Source organism: Ambystoma mexicanum, chromosome 14, assembly GCF_040938575.1.
Source record: "Ambystoma mexicanum isolate Mex_15411 chromosome 14, UKY_AmexF1_1, whole genome shotgun sequence".
Taxonomy (NCBI): domain Eukaryota; kingdom Metazoa; phylum Chordata; class Amphibia; order Caudata; family Ambystomatidae; genus Ambystoma; species Ambystoma mexicanum.
In genome coordinates, this window is record NC_090940.1 from 224,290,371 (window position 1) to 224,316,032 (window position 25,662).

The 25,662-nt window shown below is 45.2% G+C and overlaps 1 protein-coding gene and 1 long non-coding RNA gene across 4 annotated transcripts in view; one reads left to right on the forward strand and one right to left on the reverse strand.

Annotated features, from left to right (window-relative positions):
* The window catches only part of VTI1B (vesicle transport through interaction with t-SNAREs 1B), a 507,368-nt gene that overhangs the window by 89,280 nt on the left and 392,426 nt on the right, over nucleotides 1–25,662 (forward strand). For all 3 annotated transcript variants that reach the window (XR_011283964.1, XR_011283963.1, XM_069638987.1), the window contains exons 2-3: nucleotides 2,866–2,924; nucleotides 3,456–3,647. Coding sequence is in view for 1 of the 3 variants with exons in the window: in XM_069638987.1 (XP_069495088.1) it covers nucleotides 2,866–2,924; nucleotides 3,456–3,647 (251 nt within the window). In the remaining 2 variants the exon portion in view is untranslated. The remainder of the gene's footprint in view (nucleotides 1–2,865; nucleotides 2,925–3,455; nucleotides 3,648–25,662) is intronic.
* The window catches only part of LOC138527644 (uncharacterized), a 382,040-nt gene continuing 359,332 nt past the window's right edge, over nucleotides 2,955–25,662 (reverse strand). Inside the window, exon 3 of the long non-coding RNA XR_011283966.1 lies at nucleotides 2,955–3,145. This is a non-coding gene — a long non-coding RNA (uncharacterized lncRNA). The remainder of the gene's footprint in view (nucleotides 3,146–25,662) is intronic.

Consider the following 25,662-nt stretch of genomic DNA (forward strand, 5'->3'; position numbering starts at 1 on the left):
GGCTGTATAAACGGCCTGCACTGCTCCTTCTGCTCACACTGCTCTTCTCCTTTCCTCTTCAATTCAGCCTCTGCCTCTGCTTCAGCTCTCTCCCTGGCCTGCACCTGAGGGGGTCTTTTAAGCCTCTCGGTCTCCCTCAGGTGTGGGTCATTTACATCAATTAGTTGACCACTCCTGCATTGTCCCTCTTCAGCCTTCTTCCTTATCCCAGTATTTAGTGAATTATGGGACTTTAAGTCCCTAAATAACATTTTCTAAAGACGTTTTCTAAGGGTTAATCATCGGGCTTGCTTAGGTTGTTATTATTCCCACACTTCCTTTTTACTATACTTTTGGGAGATAGTGGAGACTTTATTTGTATGAGTTCCTCTGGTTTGAGAAGGGATTTTATTTCTCTTTATGCCAAAGGTTTGTGGACTATTCATACCCACAGTAAGGTGTTCAACTTGTGGACTATACAAATTATTATGACAACAAGCCATAATATCCTTTTGGCATTTGTAATATGTCTTCACTAGAGGAAGGAGTAAAAACTGTTAGGGCAGGAAGTCCTCTTTTTTGTTTTCACGGGGCTTGTGGATGAGGACGGGAATATGAAAATGCAACAAATTCCACAGGTAGCTACCACATTCGTGCGTACATTGAGTGTGTGCAATGGCGGTCAGTTCGGTATAGGTCTATAAGACCTTGCTAAGTAGAGCACGGGAATCAGTAACACTTTTGACACATTTTATTCATAAAACAAAATTAAAACATTAAAAAGAATCTTTTGAACAAATAAATTATTTCAACATGGTGTCCAGACCAAGAAATGTAGGAATCACTACAAATCAAGATTGTTTTGTTGTCATCTGCCTCAACTACTAGAAAACAGTTCTGTTTCAGGTGTTGGTAGCTCATGTTAGTATTATTGTCAATAGTCCTCACAACACCTGTGCACTACTTAGCAATGTCTTGTAGAGCTATACTGAACTGACCCCCATTAGCCACGCTCACTGTGCGTAAGAACAGGGAATTTCTGTTGTTTTCACTAGAGAAATGCAAATATGTGTCTTGTCCCATAGATTCTTCTCACTTCCCTGGGCCATTTCTCCTCACAGGTGATCCTCCTGCAGAACACCAACCCCAAGGTCAGGATCAGGAAGGGTCTGCCTTTCCCTGGCCACCTGGGAGGAGACTTTAAGCTGGGATTTAGTGAGGAATAAGTACAATTCATCACAGACCTCTTAAGATTGTGGAAACTCTAGGGGAAGGGAATCATGCCCCCTGGACAAGAACCTTTGAATACATTGAAGGGATTTTCTGTTGCTCCTTGATTATACAATCTGTGATATCTTGGGGAAGGGAACCATACCCCTTGGATTGGAGAATTGGAGAATTGGAGAATACTGAGGAAAATAACTGTTGGTGAAATATACAGAAGCTGAGAAACTCGGAGGGGGGAGGGAGCCCCTTCCTGAGGATTGGGAAGCTTTGGTTATTAGTTTCTTTGTCCTCCCTTTTGGAACTTTTTGTTGGAACTGTGGGAAAACAGCCTTAACCAGTTGAAAGACTATATCCCTTTTCACATTATTATAGGTTTAGAATGCAAGGGTCAGGTTAGGATTTCAGACACAGTATGGGGAACTCTTTTCCTTTTGGACATTCTGACAAGGACATCCTTTAGTTTCATTGAGGCAGAGAAACCCTTCATAGTGATAGGACAAGAGAGGTCTTTCTCTAACCCTCTTTTTTTACTTTTAATAAAGTTTATAGCAATCGGCATAATGCCCTTGTGTACGAGTCCTACTCCTGATTCATTACACCTGTCATAAATAGGCAATTAAATAGTGTCTAAAAATTCATTTGCAAATCAAATGCATTTTTGCACATTAAGTGTCAAGACAAAATTACATAACTATGTCTAATATGAAACAAAAATATTCATTCATGAAAATATTTGGTGCCTTTATGGTGGCATTGTCAGTTGGCTTACTTGTTGAATAGTATTTGGCAGTTTCTTGGGAGTAAATGTGGGGTAGATAGGCCTCTAATCTGTACGGGTGGATACATTGCTTCCCTATCTTTGCTCTTAGGTTCCTATCCAGTGTACATGGAAATCTCATGCAAAACTCCCCATAATGAAACTATTGTTGTTCAAATTTGCATCTGCAACAATTTTTAATGATCTGAGTTGAATGGGCCATTATTTGTAGTAGCCCTAGAAAAGTTATGAAATACGTCCATGCTTTGTTGGATGTGTGATAAAAGCTCAAAGCACAACAGGTCGCGATCAGAGGTGTGATGTGCTCTGCGTATGGCTTCCTTCTACTCGGCCTGCAGACCAACAAGGAAGGCCGCCGTAGCCCGCAGCAGATAACTTGTGGGCTGGAATGCGCAGAGGGGGGTGGTGCTGGGCTGTGCAGTGGACTCGGGCGTGATGCAGTGGGGGCAAAAAGGACCAGGAGAGGTCGGTAACAAAAGACTGATCTTGTGGGTGCAGCCTTCTTGGCCTGGAATTGGCAAAGGCAGTCCCCGCTTTCAGACCAGGCTCCATGGAATAATTGACTTCGACAAAATCGGTGAGTAAACTGCACATGTTCCCATTTTGTTTTCTTTCAGTGAGATAGAGCATATCATGTAATTCTGCAGGCCCTATTGCTTGGAGTTTTGTAATGTGGTCCACTTCTAGCTGAAGCACTCTGATACAAGAACAAGAATCTCTTATCCTTCATGGTGATTCATTGTCTCTTTTCCTTTTTTTTCTTCACACATTCTCCTATGAACTTTGGCCATCTCGAGTCAAGTGCCCCTGCTCTTTTGGACTTCCTGTTTACTGAGCAATAACTGATTAATACAACAGTTCTGCACATTCTTATTTTTCAGAGGAAAAGAAGAAGCTTGTGCGGGAATTTGATGAAAAACAACAGGAAGCAAATGAAATGGTAATTAGATACATTTTATAAAGGCAAATATTAATTTATTGGATTTTGTGATTCAGGCACTCTGATTTTGTGCATTGATGTACAATATGTCTTCTTGAAACGTGTATATGCAAATTGAGGTCTAGATTATATTACATTGCTGAAGACCATAGTGCATCTACAAAGTCCAGTGTGTAATACTCCAGAAATCTGATAGAAGCCAATGTTCTCGCCATGAACGCCTGTGGGTAAATAAAGAACATTTTAATATTCAAGTCAAAATGTACATGTACGGGAGACATTCTTTTAAAAGGCACCTCTTTGAAAATGAGCTTCAAAGTTTAGGAATATTGTTCAATCTATCCTCTGTTCCCACACGCAGTTAACTAAAAACATTTTTCTATATGTTCTAGAATTTTTTATCCATAATTCCCACAATTTTGAGGCTGTTGCAACAGGTTTTTGTCAATCAATTCTTTCATTCATTTTACCCTTTTTAAATTAATTCATGCACAATGTGATCACTCAATCCGCAATTGCTTTTTCACACAGCTGGTGGAGATGGAAGGAGAACTGAAGTATGCGCCTGCGGTTTTCCGAAGTCAGATGATGACCAAGCTCCGATCGTACAAGAAAGATCTAGGGAAACTACAGCGAGATGTGAGAAGCACAGATCTGGGTGTGGGTCAAGGTGCTCGGCAAAACACAAACTATGGGATTTACAGCCTTGAAAATGAGCAGAGCGTGAGTATCCATTTGATCAATGGGACAATCCTCCCATCTGTAATAGCTCTTGCCACAGAACCATTTTGTGCAAGCCGGATCTGGTAGTTCCTTTTTCCATCTTAACTAAGATGAACCGGACGTCTGCCACTTAGCCCTGTATCAGTAGGACGTTGTAGTGAAGTTATTTTGTAATGGGCTTAAACATATGATTTTTATTATCAGTTGGATAGACTTTGAGTGCATTTATATTTTTAGTTGATAAGTTTGAAGATTGTGTGTCCTACAGGAGTTGCATCACTGTTTTGTTACCTCAACTGGACTGTTGCCATGGACCCTTTCTGCAGCTTTTATCCTTGATTTCCTATATGCAGGAAGCTTGGCGCTCGCTAGAGCTAAGCCAAGTGCAGTGCATTGGAGAGATCATGAACATAGTTCATCACAGAGGGATCAGTGGTGGGTGCACAGACTTCTGATCTGTTGGTGTAAGTGGATGAGTAGTGCATAAATCTCTTACTCAGCCTCACACTTTTACTAAACCAGCAGTGATAGCAATCATAAAGGTACAATGGGCACCAACTGACTGGTAAAGGTTCTCCACCTCCTGCAGTAATGTGGTTTGAAGGCAGGCTATATTGAGGCAATATGCCCTGAGATAGTGCGTCGACCCTGTAAGTAACGGCCCGCCACCTGAGTTAAGGGCCTGAGCGCAGTGAGGATCCCTTAATGAGGGTGGTGGGCCCTGACCTAATGGGTTGGCCCACCACTGAGGGGCATATTGCCATTAGCACTCCCTACACAGGTGCTAATTTGTCTTTTCTTCACATAAAAAAAAAGAAACTTCCCTTTCCTGCACGGCTCTAACCAGGCTGTGCAGTACTGCTGAAAGCATCAGTCTGTTTTCCATGTTGATGACTTTGACATCATCAATATGGAAAATGGACTGAGGGCACAGCAGTACTGCTGGCGCCGGGCCGAGCAGGAAAGGTATGTTTTATTTTTTTGTATAAATACCATTAGCACCCATGGGGGAAGCAGGGGAGGGGCTCTGGCTGCCCAGGCAGCTTGGTACGCGGGCTTGTACCATACAGTACAGCCAGCGTTCCGAGCCTCCTGATCGGCTAGACCCATGGTTACTAATGTACAAGAGGAATGTTCATTAGCAAAGAAGCATCCAAACAAAAATAGTATTGGGAATGAGATGCAGACATAAAGGAGTCATCGTTTTGTTTATAGACTTTTATGAAAATGAAAAGGGGTTGGAAAATGCTTCACTATCCCTAATCTAGGAGGTTTTCAACCTCAACCAAAACTAAGGGTCTGGGTCTGTCCAATGTCAAGATGCCCAAAGTAAATGTACGTCCTGTGTCCAAAATCCTATTTTCGCCCTCACACTCTAAAACTAACTCTAATGTGCTAAGGGAATTGTGTCTTGCTTCTGGAAGTTAAATGTTAAAGGTATTTGTACCGCGCACCATCACCAACGGTATTGGTCCCCAGGCGCTCTGGCGGATCTGTAAATGATAAGGTGGGATGGGTTAGTAAGGTGAAGAGGGAGTAGGATAGTGAGAGGAGTGGTGTTCTGCAGCTTCAACTCGGTGTACACCGGGTGCTGAGCTTTGGTGCGGGTATTGGATCTCTGTCAGTCCGCGTGTGCTCTTGCTCTGGCTTATGTGTTGTTGCAGTGTTGTGAAGTCTGTGCGGCTTGTTGTGCGAGAGATGGTTGTGTGAGTTTTTTGAGTGAGATAAGTATGCAGAGTTTGAACTTATCTTGGTTAGTAGGTTACCTGACCTTTAGCATGCTAACATTCACAGTTTTGTCTAAGTGTGGCCCTTGTTGGCCTTCACAATCCCATCTAGATGCGGCGCAGGCCAAAGTTCAGAATTCTATCTAGGTGTGGGCATGCCAACACTCCCAACTCTATCCGGACGCCACGCAGGCCGGTGTTCCCAACTCCAAGTGTGGCACATGCCAACATTCAGGTCTCATCCAGGCGCGGGCATGCCGTCCCTCAATCAATCCCATCTAGATGCGACGCAGGCCAATGTCCACAATTCTAATTGTGACCTATGCTAGTCTTCAGGTTTCACCTAGGTGTGGGCATGCTAACATTCAAGGTCCTATCTAGATGCGACGCAGGCCAACATTCACAATGCCATCTAAGTGTGGACATGCTAATATTCACAATTCTATCTAAATGCGTCTGCCGGTCTGGATATGGTCCGTCCGGTACGTACGAGTGGGTGAGTCACTTGAGGGCTTTCGTCTGGGTCTAAGTATGTGATCAGTCTCTGGAGCCTTCCTTTCGTGGCTATTTTCCATGATATATTATGCTCTGTCGAGTGGTTGGTTCTTTGGTTTGAGCGTTTGTCCAATTTGAGAGTGGCCGAGGTTGGAGTTATTTTCATTGTTATTTTAATGTCTGGGCATTCTAGTGCGTCTCCGTTGTGGTTACGCTGGGAAGAGCTATGATTTGAGGAGTTTCCTGAATGCTAGGTGGTTTGTTGTGTTCCGTTTATTCTTAGGTAGGTCATTCCAGGTTTTGGGTGCCTGGTGAGAGAAAGAGGATCCTCTGAGTTTTTTTCTGTTGTAGGGTTTTGGTTCCAGGCGTAAGTCGGTGCTTGATCTTAATGTTCTTGTCGGTTGATGTAGGCGTAGTTTGTCGCTTAGGAATACCGCGCCTTGTTTGTGTATTGCGCTGTGTGTGATGCACATGGACTTGAACTTTATTCGCTGTTCTAGTGGTAGCCAGTGTAGTATTTTTAGCGCGGGTGTGATGTGTTCTCTTCTGGGTAGCTTGAGGAGGAGTCTGGCTGCTGCATTTTGTATGCGTTGCAGTTTTTTTAGAAGTCGTTCGGGCATGCCCAGGTATAGGCTATTGGCATAGTTTACTCTGGACATGATCAGAGCGATGATGGTAAGTGTTTTGTTGGCGAACGACAGGAACGGTAGGATCCTTTTTGCTGCTCGCAGGAGCAAGAAACATTTCTTGATTACCGAGTTTACTTGTGGCTCTAGAGTGAGGTTGTTATCCATCAGGATCCCTAGGTTTTTTACAGTTGTTGATGGTTCTGGTGTGGTGCTGAGCTCTCTTGGCCAGGGGATGTAGTTGATGTCGCCTCCCTTTTTTTGAAACAATCATTATCTCTGTTTTGCCTGGGTTGATTTTGAGATGGTTAAGGTTCATCCAGTTGAATATGTCACAAAGGCAATTCTTTAGTGTGGTGTTTTCTTCTCGTGTGTCTTGTATGTTGAAGATTATTTGAGTATCGTTGGCGTAGTTGTAGCATGTGAGGCCATGTTTTTTGATGAGTTTGATTAATAGGTACATGTAGATGTTGAATAGAAGCGGAGAGAAGGATGATCCTTGTGGTACTCCGCACGTGGAGTCTCTGGGTTTGGATTTAAAAGGTTTCATCCATACTGTTTCTGTTCTGTTTGTTAGGGAGGATTTGATCCATAGTAGGGCAGTGTCTGTTATCCCTAGTCCTTCTAATCTCTTTATGAGGATGGCGTGGTTGACGGTGTCGAAAGCTGCAGACAGGAATTGGGGCGGTACTGTTGTCCGAGTCTGCGTTTGTTTTTAGGTCGTCCCATATTGGGAGGAGAGCTTATTCTGTTCCTCACATAGGTCTGAAAACAACTTGTGCCTGGTCTAGTAGGCAATGCTCTTCTATGAATTCATGGGTTATTTGGTAGACTTACGTTTCTAGCAGTTTGTCTATGTAGGGTATGTTGGAGATGGGTCTGTAGTTGGATAAATCCTCTACATTTCCTGTTGTGTCTTTGAGTAGCGGCTTGATGTAAGCTGATTTGAAGGCCCGTGGTACTTTAACTGTTGAGATTGAGAGGTTGAGGAGGTTCCTGTGGTATTCCATGGGGGTTCCATGTTTGAGAATTGTTTTTGTATATGTCCGGGGGGCAAGGGTCTTCAGGGGAGCCTGATTTGTTGCTTTGGTTTGCCAGTTTGACGAAAGCCTCAACTGATATTTCTGGGAAGTTTCGTAGCTTGTTTGCGTGTTCCTCGTAGGTGTCGGTGGGGTTTGAGCTGTGATTGCTTGGTCTGTTTTGTATTGTGTGTTGGATGGACGTTATTTTGTTTTGAAAGTGGTCTCTGAGGCCCTCGCAAAGTTTCATCGATGGAATTGGCGTGTTGTTGCAGCCCAGTGGGTTTTTTATTTCGTTTATGATTTTGAATAGTTCTTTTTGAGCGTTTGGTGCTCTGAGGATTCGGTTGTCGTAATGTTTCCTCTGCGCTTTTTGTATTTCCTTTTTATATGAGCGGATCTGTTGTAGGAATTTCAATTTGTTTGCGGTGGTGTTGTTGGTCCTCCATTCAGATTCTAGTTCTCGTTTTTTTCTTTTCATGGCGTTGAGTAGTGGGGTGGGCCATTTTGCTGTAGTTTTCTTACGTGATGGGGTGAAGGGCTTTTCTTTGGCGATGTTGTCTAGGGTTGTTGCGATCCAGGTATGAAGTAGGGTAACTTTTTTGTCTAGGTCTGCTTCTTCCATGGTTGATGCTTGTGGTTTGCTGAGTTCTAGGAGCTCAGTTAGGTTGGAGTTTTTTTATGGTTCTCCAATTTCTTTTCATCATGATGGGTCATTTTTCTTGTTGCTTTTTTGTTGGAGTGTCCGTTGTGATTATGAATGGAATGATGAGGTGGTCGCTCCAGAGTATTTGAATTGGGGGTGCTGTGGTGATGAGATCCTTGTTGGCGAAGATTGCGTCAAGTGTGTGCCCTGCTTAGTGGGTTGCTCCATTGACTAGGTGTTGTAGGTTCATGGTTGCTAGTTGGGCGGTTAAGGATTTTTGTGTGGTTGTGGCTTCTTCGTCGAACCAGATGTTGAAATCTCCGAGGATGATCAGATGATTGTACTTGATGGCTAGGATGGTGATTGCTTCTGTGAAAGCGTCTATGAAAGTCGCATCGTAGGTTGGTGGTCTGTATATCGGTATGAATTTCAGGTTAGTTTTGGGGTTTACTGAAAGTCGTAGTATTAAGGATTCACATTTATCAATGTTTAGTGGATCTTCCATTTTGATGGCCAGTTGTTCCTTGTGGAGGATCGCTAGTCCACCCCCCCCTCTTTTGGATTTTCTGTTTGTTTGGATGCATTTGAAGTCTTCAGGCAGGCAGTTGTTGAGGGTGATCTTGTAGTTGTCGTCTAGCCATGTTTCGGTTACAAATGGGATGCCCTCCTTCTGACAGGAGGTTGTACATTTCAGTTGAGTGTTTGGACATTGACCTTGCGTTTATTAGGTTACAGTGGATTCTCTGGGTGAGATTTTGTTTTGAGGTTATTTGTTGTTCAAGTTTGTAATTGTCTGTTCGTGGTGTTTCCGCGTTGATGTCGGTAGGATGAAGAACGGCGACGGCTGCTTCTTCATTGAAGCGGTCCAATAAGTTGATAACGGGGCTGATTAGTCTTGGTGTTTGTGCTGTGATGCTGCTCGGATGAAGATCAGCGGTGGTTTCTTCATTGAGTCCGATTGGTGGGTGGGAGGTAGCATTGCTGGTTGGTGCTTCGCCGTATTGTGCGAGATGTAGTGGAAATCGATATTGCCCCTCTGTTTTTGTGATGTAAGTGGTAATGGGGTCGGAGCCCTCCCACTCTCTTGTTGAGTGCTCCCATCTTTTTTCCGCGTGTTTCAGGAAATTCTTTGTATCTTTCAAGTTTTCCCTGTTGGGGTGTCAGTGTACCGTGGTTGTTGCGAGGTAAGGTGTGAGGTATAAGGATTTTTCTCTTGTAGATTTTGTTCCGGTTATGGCTGTGTTAGGCGTGTTTCCTTCCGATGGGGCTGCTTCTTGTGGGTTCTGTCAGTGTTGTGTGTTGCACGATCTTGGTCTCTTTCTCAGCGTCCTTTTCTGGGTTCTGGGTTGGGCCATTTTCCAGTTTAAGTGCAGGTGTAGTAAGGTAGTTGGACCTCTATGCTGTGTTGTACAGTCGCATGACCTCGGTTTTTCCTTCTCTGGATACGCTGGGGTGTTTTCTGGCTCAGTGTTGCTTTTCTGTTGGTGGGTAGGGTGTGTTTCCTAAGGGTGCACTGTCGGGGGGGAGGGGGGTTAGGGTGTTAACGGTCTGCTGGAATGGGACTTAATCGAGTTAGGTAGTGGTGGGTTTCCGAGATTGATGGAGTACTGAACTAAGCGCAGTTAGATTATTTGAGAGACCTGTATAGTGGGAGAGAGTCCTATCAGTGCAACCTAAACATCACACAATGCAGTTTGGAGACAGAACCCCTGCTAAATTTGAGAGGCATATCAGTGCAATCTAAACATCATACAATGCCATCATCTTCTTTACTTTGGGTTTGGTAAGTGGCTCGGAATCTGGGGTAGAGTAGTTGCTCTACTCCTGACCCAGGCCACTCCTACCTTCCGGGTCCTTGTAGATGATGATTGACGGCTGGCCACTGCTTCCCTTGCAGACACCTGCTGACACTACTTGGAGTCGCCTCTGTTGGAGCCGCCCTTGGCCTTAGGGCCCTTAGCCACTGGGCTGCAAGGGCAGAAGGGCTGCCCGGGGGGGGGACCAGTGATGAAGGCTGGGAGGACCAATGAGAGCGGTGCTGGGCGGTTCGGGAGGGGGCGGGAAGGAGAACCTGGGTTGATAAAAGGCAATGAGCGCCTGCAACAAGGGTCGCTAGGCCCCAAACGGGGAAGGAGATTTAGCCATTCACGGGCGGTGGGCGGGTTGGGAGGCGGGAGGGAGCAGAGACGCACTCGGCGAGGGATGCGTGCACCGGGGCAAGGGGGAGCTTTTCCAAACTATGTGGGCCAAAATGGAGGTAGGGGGCACACCACTCCCTTGCCTGGGTTGGTAAGAGGCCAAAAATGATGTAAGTGATTACCAGGCAAGGATTACAGCTAATTGGAGGGAGGTGACGGTCCCAATGAATGGCTACACCAACAGGCCACTGGCCAATGGGAGCAGGGGGGGGCGGGACGGGACAGGACGGGAGGCGGGAGGGAAGGGGAGGCAGTAAGAGGGCGCGGGGTAGGAGCGGGTGTGCGAGGGGCCTCGGGCCTTCTCAAATTCACAAAAAAGGCACCAGCAAACAGCAGCAGCGGACAGGGGCAGGACTCGCCACGCTCTGATTCGGAAGTGCAAAAATGTTCAAATCCAACACAAACGTTCAAACATCAACACAAAAGCTCCAGTGTATAACTCTCTTCCTCAGGTTTCTCGCGAGAAAATGCAAGGTTCAAAACAAAAGAATAATCCAAGTTCCTTTTACTTCTTCCTCTTGTTGTTGTAATGCACTCCCAGGGAAATGACTCCCTTCCCCAGTTTTCACTCCACATTCAAGATCACTCAAAGTTCTAAGGATATGGGTCTTCCTTGGGATTCCCTTTTAACGGTACTGTAATTTGGGTGTAGGTCTCAGACTCACAGGACACCTGGTATACTCTCTGCCAGGTTTCCTTCTTCATTCAAAAGCGATTCAAAACCCCCAAGGTAATGGGTCTTCCTTGGGATCGACTTTTATAGTTCTTTGTATATGCTTGACTTTGCTTGGTGTACTCTCCTGATAGGACTTTCATGCAGCTTGTTCTACACACTTGTCTTTGGTCCACACCCGTGGCTTTGCCTGGTATTCCCTCCTGCCAGGACTTTCATGCAGTTTCTTTATACAGCGAACGTTTGGTACTTTTGTAAAAGGTTAATTCAGCTTGCTTTACAAAAAGATCTGCTATACTTCCCTGCCATATCTTAACACACAATGCCCATTTGGTTTCTCTCTTTCGATCCCAAACCCCAATTCCACTGTGTAGGGTCTTCGTTCGCTTGCCTGACAGTGCCTCAGTGTCCCAACCCTTTCCCTGGGCTCACCGGTTTGTTTCTTGGGCTTCTGCGGCTTTCCCGATTTCACATCAGGTGTTTCTCTGGCTGTCGCGGCCACTGCAAGCACCTGTGACGGGCTTCGTTCAGTGTTCAGCTTGCCTGGCACATCATAAGCACAACTTGCTTTCTCATGTGCTAACACGGCCTCGGCTGCCCTGCACACCGGATTTCCTTCTCACTCCCTTCTGCCGTTTGGACGTCCGCAATGCAGATAGTGCCTCAATCTGCCTTGCGGTGGAGAACTCCATATTTCCTCTCCTGGCATGGTTTTGAATGTGGCGGGCCAATGGGATTGTCCCAACAACTAGACCACTGGTATTGCGTTTCTTTAGGATTAATCCTTACTACGCCTTGCCTCTTCCTCATTCCAGTTCCTATCATGCTGATTTTCATGTGATATTGACGAGGATGATGTTGGTTCTCTTTAGGGCTAACTCATTACTACTCCTTGCCTCTTCCTTGTCACAGTTCTGTAACGGACTCGTGGTGGCAACAGTAAAGACAGACACAAGTGATCACAGTTCAAGGGTGTTTATTAAACTGTATGCAGGGGTGAGAAAAACACATACCCTAAACCTAAAGCTAAAATGGGAGCAAGCTACGAGTCAGTCCTAGTGGAGTCTTGTCCAAAAAAAGGGCCTATACAAAAAAAACTATTGCTAATCCTTACTACTTAATTTACAAAAAGAGACCGGGATAATGTTCACCAGAGAAGAAAGAAGTGTTCACAAAAAGGATAAATCAGGATGGTATGGCTGGGTCTCCCTTACCCATGTTTCAAGAATAGGACAAGACTGGACTTCTGAGCACAGCACACTCCTGTGCCTTGTTGGCACTAGGTTCACAGTTCCAGTTCAACGATATCAAAACCTTCTCAGGCTAAGTCTTTCGTGCAAAAAGTCTCTGCCTTAGAAGGTCAGTTGATTCACAACGACAAACCGTTCCTTTGGTAGTTTTGCACCTGGGCGATTGGTCTTCGCCCTTAGGATCTCCCTATGTCGGTCTCTGATCCTTTCTTGTCACTTGGGCCTCCCTCCGTCTTGTTCACTACAGCCTTTCAACTGCAGCATGCAATCTTTTAGAGATTCAATGTCCTTTTAAACAATTTTTCCTTGTGGACAACTCTCTGCCGGGTTCACTCTTGTCCGATACACTGTTCAACTTTTCTCTTGTCAGATACACAGTACGGGATTCACTCTTGTTAGCTCTCTCCTTAGCATGCCTCCGTCGGGTAGCCCTTCTGACACACTGTTCACAGTTCAGTTTACTGTGCTTTGTCTCAACTTGTCAACTTGGGTGTCCCTCCGTCAGGTTCACTTTGGCCTTATTTAATACAGGTTATGTACATTTTCAACACAGTTCAGGATTTGCTTACTTTAATCGGAAAGCGGGGTTCCCTTGCCCTAGCTTTCTCTCTGCCATGGGTCTGACTTTTGATTGTACAAAGGGTTTGATGTGACCTTTGTAAGACCACTCTGCCATCTCACTTGGCCTTTTCCTAGGGCCTTCTGCTACTTGTATTTTTTTCGACACAAAAGGGGCCAGCGAGAGTCCATCGACTGAGTACTCCTACAGCACCTGACCACTCTGCAGCTGGCCCTTCTCTGGATTTCACATGAAGTTCAAACACACACAAGTTCTTTGTGTCAGGTTCCAGCGTTCATCCAATGGTGACACTTGCAACCTTGGGCTCAACACACGTCGGTTTGCTATCCGCTCCCTTTGACTCACCGGCTGTGTTGAAACCGAGGGCTGGTCTTGCTTCTGGGGTCAAGGACCGTACCACAGTAGCCAGCATGCTCCCCCCCCGCCTGTGTTCTCAATGCGAGAGGCCCCCGTGCACCATTGACATCTGTTCCTCCACACGCCAGTTGTAACTCCTGGTTTTGTGATTTTTCTCTGGGAGGCTTTGCAGGTGTGAGTTGGAAAGGCCAAGGGCAGTTCCCCCTTCGTTGTCCTTCCAGGTCTCGCCGCCTTTCTCCTCCGTTTGAACTGCCGGTTCGGTGTAGCTGTTTCCTCGTACGATCAGCCTTGCTTGAAGTGTACTTTCGTGCTCTGCCTTTTATCCCTGTGGGTAAGGTAAAGGGCCGTCAGGTGTGCATGGTTAGTGTCAATTGCTTGACTCCATCTGATCAGTGTGTTGGGACATGTCAGGTGTAAACAGCTCTGATGTAAGTCGGTTGTCTGTTGCAGTGTAATAAAGTGTTCGTGTTGGTTAAGTGTGGGGGGGGTAGAGCTTCCAAATATCCTATGGGTTAGGATGGGGGAAAAGGTTTTACGAGGAAGAGGATACTGCGTCTCAACTCTGTCTCCCACTTCCCGAAGACCCCTCACCCAGGTGATCCTCCCCCACTGGTCCACCCCCAGGAACTGATACAATAGCGATGGCCGTGTCCTGACCACCTGGATTACAGATCCCCCGGGGACTAGTAAGTGTTTCTCACAGTTCCTATCGTGCTGGTTTTCATGTGATATTGAGGAATACTGGCTATAGGCTTAGCAAGCGATTGAGGGATTTGTTACAATATGCCATTAAAGCCTCAGGAAGGGAGGGAACATCCCTAAAAGGAAATGGGGAATCTGACTTCTCTGACAATGCCATGTCATCCCCCCTGAGAGTTGCCTCCCCATGTGGTCCTCCCTCATATACCCACCTCCAGGTTCAGGATCATGTAGCGACTGCTATCCACTGGCCACATGAGGAGAAGCTACCTCTGGGGAAAGAGTGATGACATCTCCAAATTCATCTTGGGTACCAAAATAAATTGATATCCAACCTAGTTTTTGTAATAATATGAGACTTGAGTTAAAAAGAAAATTACAAACTCACTAATCACAAACCCTATAACCCACCACTATAAGAGAAGACACAGAATATGCACTTTTCAACATAAGAGGTACTCTATGCTTGAAGACAAAGGGAGACTGGCAATATTTTCAACATAAATGTTCAAGCTTAATGAAGTTGTCTTTACAAAAGTAAGGAGTGGGGTCTTAAATGTCACTAGTGCTGTTTAAGGCAGGCCCATGGGACAGAGCAACAAATACCTTTTAGGTTTGGTCTTCAGACTCTACAACATAGACACAGGCTTCTAGATGCTTTACAATGCGTTGAGCTGGTGGTTCCCAATGGATCGAATGTGTTGAGGTGGTCTAGTCTTCTGGAGGCGGTCCAGCACTGCAATGTGGTCCTGCAAAGGTCCTAGGGCCTCATTACAAGTGTGGCGGTCCGGAAACAAAGGTGCCGGTAAACTTACTGGCACCCTTGTTTCCGGTTCGCCACACTAAGAGTCTGCTTGCCGGGGCAGCTCTGACCCTGCTCGGCTCAACAGCCCTGGTAGGCAGACTTATTATGGAAGCACTGGCACCATTGGTAACAGTGCCGGTGCTTCTGTGAACCCATTCCTATGGAGTCCTATGGGACCAGGGAGTCAACAGACATGATGGGGGCACATTGTGTATGCCGAGGGACTGGATTCCTCCCCCCCACCCCCGTTCTTGCAATAGCAGGCAGGCTGCACTGAAAAGTGGGAACGCAATGAAGGCACCAAAGTATTTGTAGAAACCAGGAACAGATTTATTACAGGAAGAGGAGTAAACTAATTGCCAGCAGGATACATTAGACACACTGAACTAGCTAGGCACACCCACTGGCATGTAACTCTGGTCCTGGCGAGTCCCCTTGAATGCAGTGGGGGGGGAGGGACACCAAGGGAGAAAGGGAAGGATTGAAGAGGAAGTTGTAGAGGGGAGCTGCTAGAGGGTGAGCGAACGAAAGGGAGAGACCAGAGAGAGTCACACAGGGGAGAGACACAGGGAGAGACACAGAGGTGAGCAGAAGCAGAGAGGCCAGGCGAAAGAAGCAGGGGGTAGCAGAGGCAGAGAGGCAAGGCGAAAGAAGCAGGGGGGAGCAGAGGAGAGTCCAGGTGACCCAATGGTGATAGAGAGAGCAGGTTGGGGAGGAAGGGAACTAAGGGAGAAGGATAAGGCCAGATAGGGGGAAGGGTACCTGCTAGAAGGGCCTCTGCAAGCGCTGCCCCCAACCGACAGGGGCAGCCCACCACACCACCAGCAACCAAAAAAGAGAGAGCGAGCCCAGTCTTCTCTCCACAAGCTTATAAAAGGTTGTTGCTTCCGCCCATTGCAGTGCCAGCTCCTCACCCAGGAACACATGTTGCCAGGGACATGTTTTGTGTGGTTTCCAGACAAGATGGAATGCAGGCCTGGGCATACATTTTCAGGTATTGTGTGTGATACCTAGGTCAGAGGAGTTGAAATTATAGAGCACAGGGCAGTTAGGGCCCAGAGTGGAGGTTAATTGTAGGACTTGGGAATGGAGGAGGTTCCCAGAAAGGGTGCAAGAGATCAGGAGCTAGCTTGGTGACTTTCCAGAGCCCCCCACCCATGATGGACACAACAAGTGGACTGACCGGGTGTAAAAGTGCAGGTCAGCTGTCACTGTGTGTGGAGGAGGGTCTCAGTAAAGGGGAGTAAAGCTTCAGCACTAGGCGGCAGATTACACTGGAGCTAGTTTCTGGCTCGAGGAGGGCTGAACAGATTTTCCAAAAAGGAGCATTTGCCAGGCCTTTGGGAGGAATGTGATCCCTCTATTACTGGCTGTAAGCTGGCCTCCTATGCTCGGGCCATGGAACAATGGTTTTAGTGGAATCCCACAGAGGGCAATGTCCAGTGTGCCAGAAAAAAGCTACTATAGGAATTTGAAAGGTACAAAATATAGTGATCAGGCAATGTTGGGAACATGCAAGCACTTGACAGAAAAAAAAACAGCACAGAAACTAGCCTGTGGTGAATATACATTCGTATGCAGTGCAAGATAGAAAATATATTTGGGAAACATGACATTCAAACACAGCCATTTTTCACAGTTCACATTCAGAGGCAGAATGACAGTGTCATTTTGGTTTAGAAAATGTTAAAAACTCGGGCTAGTCCACCTGTGCTTATGGCATGCTGTCGCAGACCCCCTGCAAACTCCTCCCCAACCCCTGTGTGAATTGGTTTTCTATTTACACAGAGGCATGCCTTTGTTTCACAGATGGGTTTAGCTTTATGGAAAGCCTTGCATGCTGCGGATAGATAGACACACATTCCAGCTTAATGGCAAACACGGGTATCTCCCTGACCATTCCAGAAACCTCCCGAGGACTTCATTAAAGCTCTTGTTTTGAGGTTTTTACTACACGGGAAGGACGGTGGAACTACTCACTGTAAGAACACCCCAGGCATTTGCATGGATTTTTGGTGCTATCAGCATTCTGGGTAAGATCTTCTCATTGTGTGTTTCTCACAGGGAACATTTTACTTGGTGTGACAGGACATTCATGCAACCCTGCCTGACATTTGCGAATTGTTAAGTGTGACTAATCTTTGCTTGGTAAGTCTTTGAGACCTCACAAAGTATGTGCATCTGAGAGTTAGTTAGGCTGTGAATAGATTTGTGGGTGTGGATGGTAATGTGCATGTGCAGTTTGCTAATTTACAGGCCCTGCCGCAAAACATGTTGAACTTCCTCTCTTGGCGAGATAAAAATGAACAAAAGAAATTGAAATGTGAAGGTATCCAGTTCTGATTTACAGTTCTTGAACCTTTTTACATGAGATGCGTTCTCTTTGAAAATGTAAGCTCCATAGGCTAACTGCAGTATGAAGCATATATACTGCTGGTGCACATTATAGGGCGGTCAAAGCCTCAAAAAGGGGCAGTCGAACACTTTGTTTAAATTTTTTAGAAGTCGTTTTGTGAAAAGTAAGCTGTAATCCTAAATCGCGTCCACTGCTAGCCAGTATTCTTCATACTGCAGTTAACCAAGTCGTCTTTGGATCCACGGTCAAGGTGTCCAAATAGTCAGGTGAGCAATTTTAAATATTTTAAACAATTTCTTCCTTCATTTTAGAGGTGAGGAGAAAAATGACACTACCATAATACAATTAGTGGGGCCCAGTAGTAGCATTAACTAGACTAAAGCCAAAGTAGACTTCATTATTCCTTCTATTTCTACAGACCTGAAGATTGATGCATAACTCTGGATAGTACACAAGCCACCGAAAATTAAACCATGCAAAAAGGTTGCATGTTCTCCATTACTGCAAGGGCATCTTTTGATCAATGGTATTTTTCTGCACCCTCCTAGATTTCCTCTTCCTGTCAAGGGTAGGATGGGGACCCTTCAGGGGCAGGAGGCCTTCTAGGTTGTTTGCCAGAGTCAGTCCTGCCCCAGAGGCTGGGTGACGGATTTGTTGCGATTGCCATAGTGTCTGTCTCTTCTACATGTGCCTGACTCAAATTTCACAGTAACATTGTTGCTTGCCCTAGGCCTTCCATACAGCATACATGCTGGCCAGTGTTTTTTTTCTCTTGTCCCGCAGGACCGGTGAGACAAGGATTCCTTGTGGCAGAGACCCGATCATCCTCTTACCATTAAGAAATGCAGCCGGGAATAGAAAGCCAGTGTAGCATCGAGCAAAACAGACAGACAATGCAGATGCTCCTTCAACAAAGAATACAAACTCTGTAATTGACTTCGTTGTAGTGGGCTGCCATTGCAGAATGCTGGCTTACTTGTGGTCGGAAAAAAAACGGGTGGATCTTGATGGCTGCTTTATGGTTTTCCGTCTCTGTAACCCAGCCCTTGTGGGAAAGTAAAGCAGATATTGGTCTGGGAACCCACTGAGGCAGAGGGCTAATGGAAGAGGAAGGAGGGAGGATAGGAGGGCAAGAAAATCAAGGCAGTGTTGATGCTCGGGTGAGGTCAAGGGAGGAGAAGGCATACCAAGGAACGAGTTGCAGGATAGACAGTGGAGCGGAGCGTGGAGGAAAGTTACAGACAGTGTGCAAGGTGAGGTATTCATGGGTTAGAAAGTGGTACTTGGGTGTGGGAGTGCATGTATGTTGAGTGAAGGGGGTGACTGAGTTGAAGTGCAAGAGATGGGGAGAAAGCGAGAATGGGTGAGAAAGGTGAAAGAGGGAGTTAAGGAAGGGTGACTGTGAGAGGAGGAGAGGTAGAGTAGAGTAGAGAGTAATAGGATGAGTGTAGAGGAACCAATCCAAAACCCTGACACAAACCCATAACAGACCCAGCTACTCCCAAGACAAATAGTAAAACCCAGGAGGAGCTTTACAGCCCAGACAAGGAAGAAGAGGGGGAGAAGAAGATTAGAAGGAAGTGGCCATACTTTCCAACTTCACTGAGTCTGCTACCTGGAAAGGGTTAGTCCACACCTTGGTTAGCCTACAGCAGTTTCTCTTGAGAGGGCTAACCCAGACGATGAAGAGGATATGTGGCTGGAGAAGAACATAACTAGTAAATGGTCACTGAGCCAAACAGGAGGCGGCCTGAAGGTGAAGTGTTTCCTAAAGAGGAGAGATCCATACCAGGAATTGTATGCCTGAAAAGGATGCCAGAGAAATGTGAGAAATGCATATTGAAAGGAAGTGCTGATGAACGCCAAGGTCTGGCAGAGACTGTAAGAGCATGTTGATGAAACTCAAGTCTGGACATTTTGAGATTAAGATTTGTGAACTCTTTTGTTAGCCAAACTGGAAGATTTTTGTTAAAAGCTTAGGGTAGCTAGGGTGGCTAACAGAGTTGTTAAGACTGGGGTTGGATGGAACTTTCAGTCTGCCACTTCCATTGTTTATTTCTTTTGGTACAATAGAATGTCCAAGGAAGAAGACCTCTTAAAAATAGGTTAAGAAATTGGATTTGACACTAGCATAAGGGGACCCCTTTCACGTCAACTTAATTTTGACAGGTGTACACGCCCCTTTTGTGACTTTAGTCCTGCCCCCTTTTGATATTGATTTGATGACTATACATTTTATATCAAAATGATGTAAAAAATGTTTCATTTCAATTTGATAAATAAAATGTATATATTTGATATAAAGTGGGTATAAAACGGATATCAAAATGTTTTGATATAATTTTGAGATGATTTGAAATACAGTGAATATACATTTTATAACAAAATGATGATATTTTTTTTATATTGATTTGATATAAAATGTATATGAACATTGGAGCAGCCGCTGGTCGTAGTGTTTTGATGACCATCTTTGGGTGAAGTGAACTCTGAAGGACAAGGACTGTGAATCTAGGGTTTTGCAGAATGACGCGGCTATGATGCCGGAGAGTGACCTCGCCCCGCCAGGATTGGTGAAAACCAGGGTTTTGTGTGCCGGAGTGAGGAGCGCCGAGCTGTAGCAGAGACTATCAATATTTACTGTGTTTGCTGTTCAAATCAAGTTGAAAGCCCAGGGGATTGTCCTAATAACCCATGTAAGGACTTTATTTCGCTAATGGAATCGATAACCTTAAAGACCATGTTGTTATTTATTGTGCTTGCTGTTCAAACCAAATGGAAAACTTGGGGGATATGGATAAGTTTGTGTAAGGAATGTGTTTAGTTAATGGAGGCCGATTACATTAAAGATGATACGGCCACACCGGCTCCGCCCCTCAGTGATATTGGAGCTACCCAGGGATTCGCGGCTAAACTCTACAAGAAATTTGCCAATCCTACCAGTCTCCTCCTCTCTTACTCCCTCCCAGGCCCCCTGCTTTGCACTTGCCCCACACTTTTCCTCCAAAACTTCGGATATCTGGTCCTCTGCGCGCCCCCAAACCCGCCCCTTTCTTCGCCTCCCTTGGACCCCCTCTCCCTACTGTCCTTTCTCTCACATTGCACCAGATGAGAACTCTAGAGTTGTCCGCTCTATGAAAGTCTCCACTAAAAGGGTGCTCCCCTGCTCCTCCAGAACCATCAAGGACAACATTGCTTCTCTTGCCCCAGCCTTGGCTGGCCTCTGCAACCATTCATTTGCCACTGGCTCCTTCGCTCAACCCCTTAAGCACGCCCCTCTGCACCCTCTCCTTAACAGCTGTATCTCTGTCACCCCTTTTTTGGGCAAACTCATGGAGAAGCTGGTCATCTGGGGGATGGCCAGCTTCTCCATGAGTTTGCCCAAAAAAAACTCACCCTCCCCGCCGAAGTGGCTGGCAGCCTCCATGACTACCCGTCCGGTTTCAGGGCAGCCAGAGGCACATAAACTGCTCTCCTGAACACCTGTGAAGACCTACTCTCTAACCTGGACTCTAACACTCCCTCTGTTCTGATCCTCCTTGATCTTCTGCCTTTGACACAGTCAACCACTCCATCCTCATAAACCATCTCCATGATACCCTGGGCATCCCAGACAGGGCACTGGCATCGTTTACCTCCTTTCAGACAGACCCTCCCAAGTGCAAATGGGACCTTTTCTCTCCTCCACATCTCTCTACCTGTGGTGTCTCTCAGGGCTCCATCAAATCGCCATGGCTCTTCAACACCTACCTGGACCCTCTGGTCCACCTGATCTGCACTTTCTCCCCTCATTTCCAGTGTTATGCAGATGACACACAGCTCTTTCAAGCTGCCATCCTCCGCCTCCTCCCTCAGACTGGACAGCCTGACTGCTATTCAGGCATGGTGCTCTGAAAATTATCTCTGCCTTAATGCCAGTAAAACAGAGATCCTTCTCATTCGGATGTCTGCCCCCCTGCCCTCCTGCCCCCCTGCCCCCACTCTTTGGCCTGACTCCTTGGGTCCCCTCCCCCAATTGTGAGGCAAAAAACCTTGGGATCATCTTTGACTCTTCTCTCCACACATTACAGACCTTGCCAAGAAGTAAAACTTTCTGTTGCATCTCCTCACGGGCATTCTACCTTTCCTCACCTTCCCCCAGAAGTGCAACATCTCCAGAGCCCCGATTCTCTCTAGGCTAGACTACTGCAACAGCCTTTTCCTCAATCTGCCTCTTTCCTCCCTTCAACTAATCCAGAATAGGACTGCAAGACCTATCCTTGGCCTCAAGCCCAGGGACCACATTTCTCCAGCCCTAAACTCTCTCCACTGGCTCCCGGTGACCGCAAGGATCAAATTCAAGACCCTTTGCATCATCCACGGCGCTGTCTGGGGCCTGAGTCCTCTTTACATCCAGCTTACACTTCCTAAATAACTCCCTGTCGGAGTTCTTCGGTCCTCTGGCTCCAACTCTCTGCAGGTCAGGTGTTAGACCCTGGAAGAAAGCCCCACTTTGCATTGCCCCATCCTCAACACAATTTGCTTTAGTAGCATCCTTACAATTTGTAGACCTTTGCCTGGCCAATGTAAGCTTTTGTTCCAACCACTACCCTGAACAAATAATTAAGTCAGTTTTTTGAACCACGCCCATTTTGTTTCACGTGTATCATGGCTGGGCTTTCCGACACTGTACCCCTTGCGAGAGCCTTGTCATTTTTAGTTTGGACTATTGGGTGTCGCTTGCGATACATATAAGCCGAAATTTGTGCATTAGAGTACAAATGGGGAGGAAGGTATATAGTGTTAATAACGAAAAATAAATTGCGACAAACATTTTCAGTGACACCTGAATAACGAAAAAGTTATTTTTAATAATAGTATATGTGGGTGGTGGGGGAAAGGGATACAAATAGTGGGGGCGGTGGGAGTTAGAAAAGCAGGGGAAACGAGGGGCATTTGGGGGGGACCCCCCAAATAAAATAAAAATATATATTTTTTTCCATTACTTAGTTGTCATTAAAAATGTATGTCGTTATTTATGGTGTCGTTATTAACACATGGAACCAGGAGGAATGGCATATGAGTAGGGACACATAGCCTGTAGGTGTTGTTTGAGTATTTGCCCTTCCATTGACTGCCCATGGCCATGCTAATCCCTATAGTAATTCCAGACCAGTTCCTGTCCTTCCCTGCGCAAAAAACCTCCTCATAGGAACTATTTGAGCTGACCGACCCTTTTCCCAGATGAGTCTGAATCTCTTGCCTCATCTGGGACCAATCCCTATGAGTACCTAAGAGATCCTTGGCCTCTCAAGGTTAGGGTGTGCCAAAAACATTCTGTATGGTAGCTGTGTGCTTTCCCAGCTAGTGACAGAAGTTGTCTTAATTCATGAATAGGGGGCTCACTGGTGCATCCGTGGGATTCCCTGATGAATCCCTGGGATGACTTAAAGTTCGCTCCTGTGTGAAAAGTCCAGTGTGAGTGATTTCACATGTTTCAGATCCATGCCCATGTGGGTCTGGAACTCACTGCGTCACTCTCTGGCCCACTCATTCAAATGGTACTTCTTTAGCTTATTCCTCTGAGATGATAGTCAAGTCCAGAAAGAATTAGAATTCATTAAGATCAACTGGAATGGCAAAGTTGATGTTCAAGCGTGACCTACAGTGCTAACTAACATCCCTGAAAAGCTAGAAAGAGATACTGCAGGACAGAAATTGGCATTTTGGAGGAAGCCAAACGATCAGTTTCTTTCAAACAAATGGGATTGGAGGTGGAATAGTTGGAAATTGGCTTACAAAGTGGAATACGCACTGCATCAGTTACTTCAAACATGGGGCGACGAGTGGCAGACTGTTGGCTCATGAGCTCTGCTGCAATGTAAGTGAGCCATTGAGAGCTACTGTATTAGTCTCGGGATGGGGGGGCATTGCATGAATCCCATCAAAAACAAATGAGTCTTATTCGGAATCTTTAAATAGCAATGGCTAAATCTCCACATAATTTAAGGGAAGTAAAGGACTGATTGGTTGCATATTTGGAGAATACCGGCAGCTTTCCAGCTGCTTGCTGGACCCCATATAACATGTTCCTGAAGGGCATGTTGGGCTTGCAGATGGCACGCTACTGCATATGTTAAGGAACTGTGGTAAAGTACAGACCTGGAATGGTGTGAGGGTGGACAGGTGTAATGGGGGCTGTGTTTGATGACACTAGCAGTGTGCACCATGGATGCTGAGGAAGGCAAAGATTAATGTTGCAAGTGGTTTAAGGGCGTATCAAAAGATTCACCCTAATGCAAGCGCTCCAAAAGCAAAACAAATCTATAATAATTACATTAATTTGAGAAACGTTGGTTTATTAAATTCATAAACTAACATGGAATACTTCTTCTAACTCGATACTCGTAACTTGTTTGTGAGATAGTGACATCCAAAGATCTATACATCAACCTCTGTAATAGATGTTTGTAGTTACTTCTAGAGGAAGATTGCCCTTAAGTCCTCAAAGCAAAAAACACACAAATATATTGTCTTGGTACAAAAGTAGTTTTGAGTGGGAGGCAGTAATCCAACGAGTGAAGAAGGGGAGATAAAAATAACAAATATAAAATGACATAAATGAGAGACAGAGTTTTAAAGAATATTATCAGTACATGTTCAGTAAAATTAATAAGCAGTGTGCACAGGTAGGTGGCATTCATCAAACATTATGGTCAATTACCATTGTGACACTAACTATTAATTGAGTCCTAACGGGATTCACTTAGTTGTAAACCGAAAAGGCCAATATGAAGAAAATGCCTGTGAACATATAACACCAAGAGTTACTGAAGGGTAAATATAACGTAATTTTATTATGTTATTTTCTGGGGGCCAAAAGATGGGACTATATCTATACATAATGAAATGTGACAAGGGCTGGCATACATAATGTTTTTAAGAGACAGTTCAGACAGAATCAAGTCAACCTGCCGCCATAGGCTAAGAAATAGTGATAATGGGCAGCACAACCAGAATAACTACTTACTTAGGAGATTGGGCTGGTTCCCTTATGCAATGTTGCATTGTGTATATACATTGGGTTGATCCCTCAATGAGCCTATACTTGCACGAGAAAAGGAAAAATAAAATGGTGATGGAGAAACCAAATTGTCAGGTTCCCGTAAGAACAGTCAATTAGCAGAGATGATAGCAAGGGTCAAGTAACACTTACTTAGAAGATGGGCTGGTCCCCATGCACGATACTGTGTGCTTTATGTGTTATACATTAGTACATTCAAATGTTTCTGAAAGGGAAAAGAAAGTAGTCTTGTAGTCTAATTTGCCTCACTGTTATCGCTTAATAAGCTGTTTAATATCCCATACATAATTAAATGTGCCAGAGTTTCTTCTGCCCTAGGTTTCTGGTGGTTGTCTATCCAGTAAAGGAAACACCATCTTGTTTTTTTTTGTGGCAGTTAATACATGCATGATGACATCATCACAATCCTGCGTTCAACGTCATCATGTTATTGTTATGAAAGCACACAGATGTAAAGGTTGTGGGCAGCACGGATTCTAGTCTTTCCAATCCAAGTGCAAAATATTCATTTTAAAGCACTATATTCCTGGAAAAAGGTTGTGAAAATCTTGAGATTGTGGGAGACAGTACCTGTCTAATAAAGCCTGCAAAATTATTGGCAAGCTATTGCCAAGGGGCCATATGCCACATTACTAGTTAGCTCTATAAATAGTGTTGCCCAAACCCCTACAATGATCATTCTTAATTGAAGATCAATGCTTGAGTTGGTTATCAGTTAAATATATAGAAATGATCTATTTTAACAGTGTTATAATGGCAGTGTAATGGTATGACAGTGATGAAAATAGTGATTTCTAATCTGTGACCAATAGCAGTGGGATGATTCCAAGGTAAATCAAATAGTGTATTATCAACTTTGTTGTTTAGTCAGTGCTAAAATGGATTTCTAAACTCTGACCTGGTGGGCAGAGGTTTAGGAGGCCACCCTAGTTTAGTGGAAAAGGGGAACCTTCTGGACAAGCCAGACCAATTTAGGTAGCTTGGCAGGTGGCCAAGACTAAGTCTAAGGAGTGGTGAATGAGCTCACAAAGATTACTCTTTGCCAAGAGTATATACAAAATATGTACACATTTATTGTCAGCTGGATCAATTGACACAAACTTCAGTTATGTAAAAAACAATTGCCACACAATTCTTATACTAAATAATATATATATATATATACAGTATGTTTTCTAATGCGACAAAGGAGTTAAACCACAGCCACAACCTGTTAGGAGAAAGGCGAGTTAATACACTAGGAGCATTAGGAGCCGTTCCCTAACTTTCGCAGCCTTGTGCTCAACAGTGCAGTTGTGTGTAAATATGCACGATCGCGCAAGTGGAACAAAAAGCGGGTGGTCTTGGGGGAACTGTAGAGAGTCAGGAAGGGGCTTGAGGTGATGAAGATTTGGTTCCCACTAGTCGAGTAGGGTCTGCCCTTTTAATTTACTTTATTATATTTGTACCGTGCACCACTGACTTGAGTGCGCAAAACAGAACAAACAGAAAAGAGCGGACTCAGCAACACGTCCGAAGATG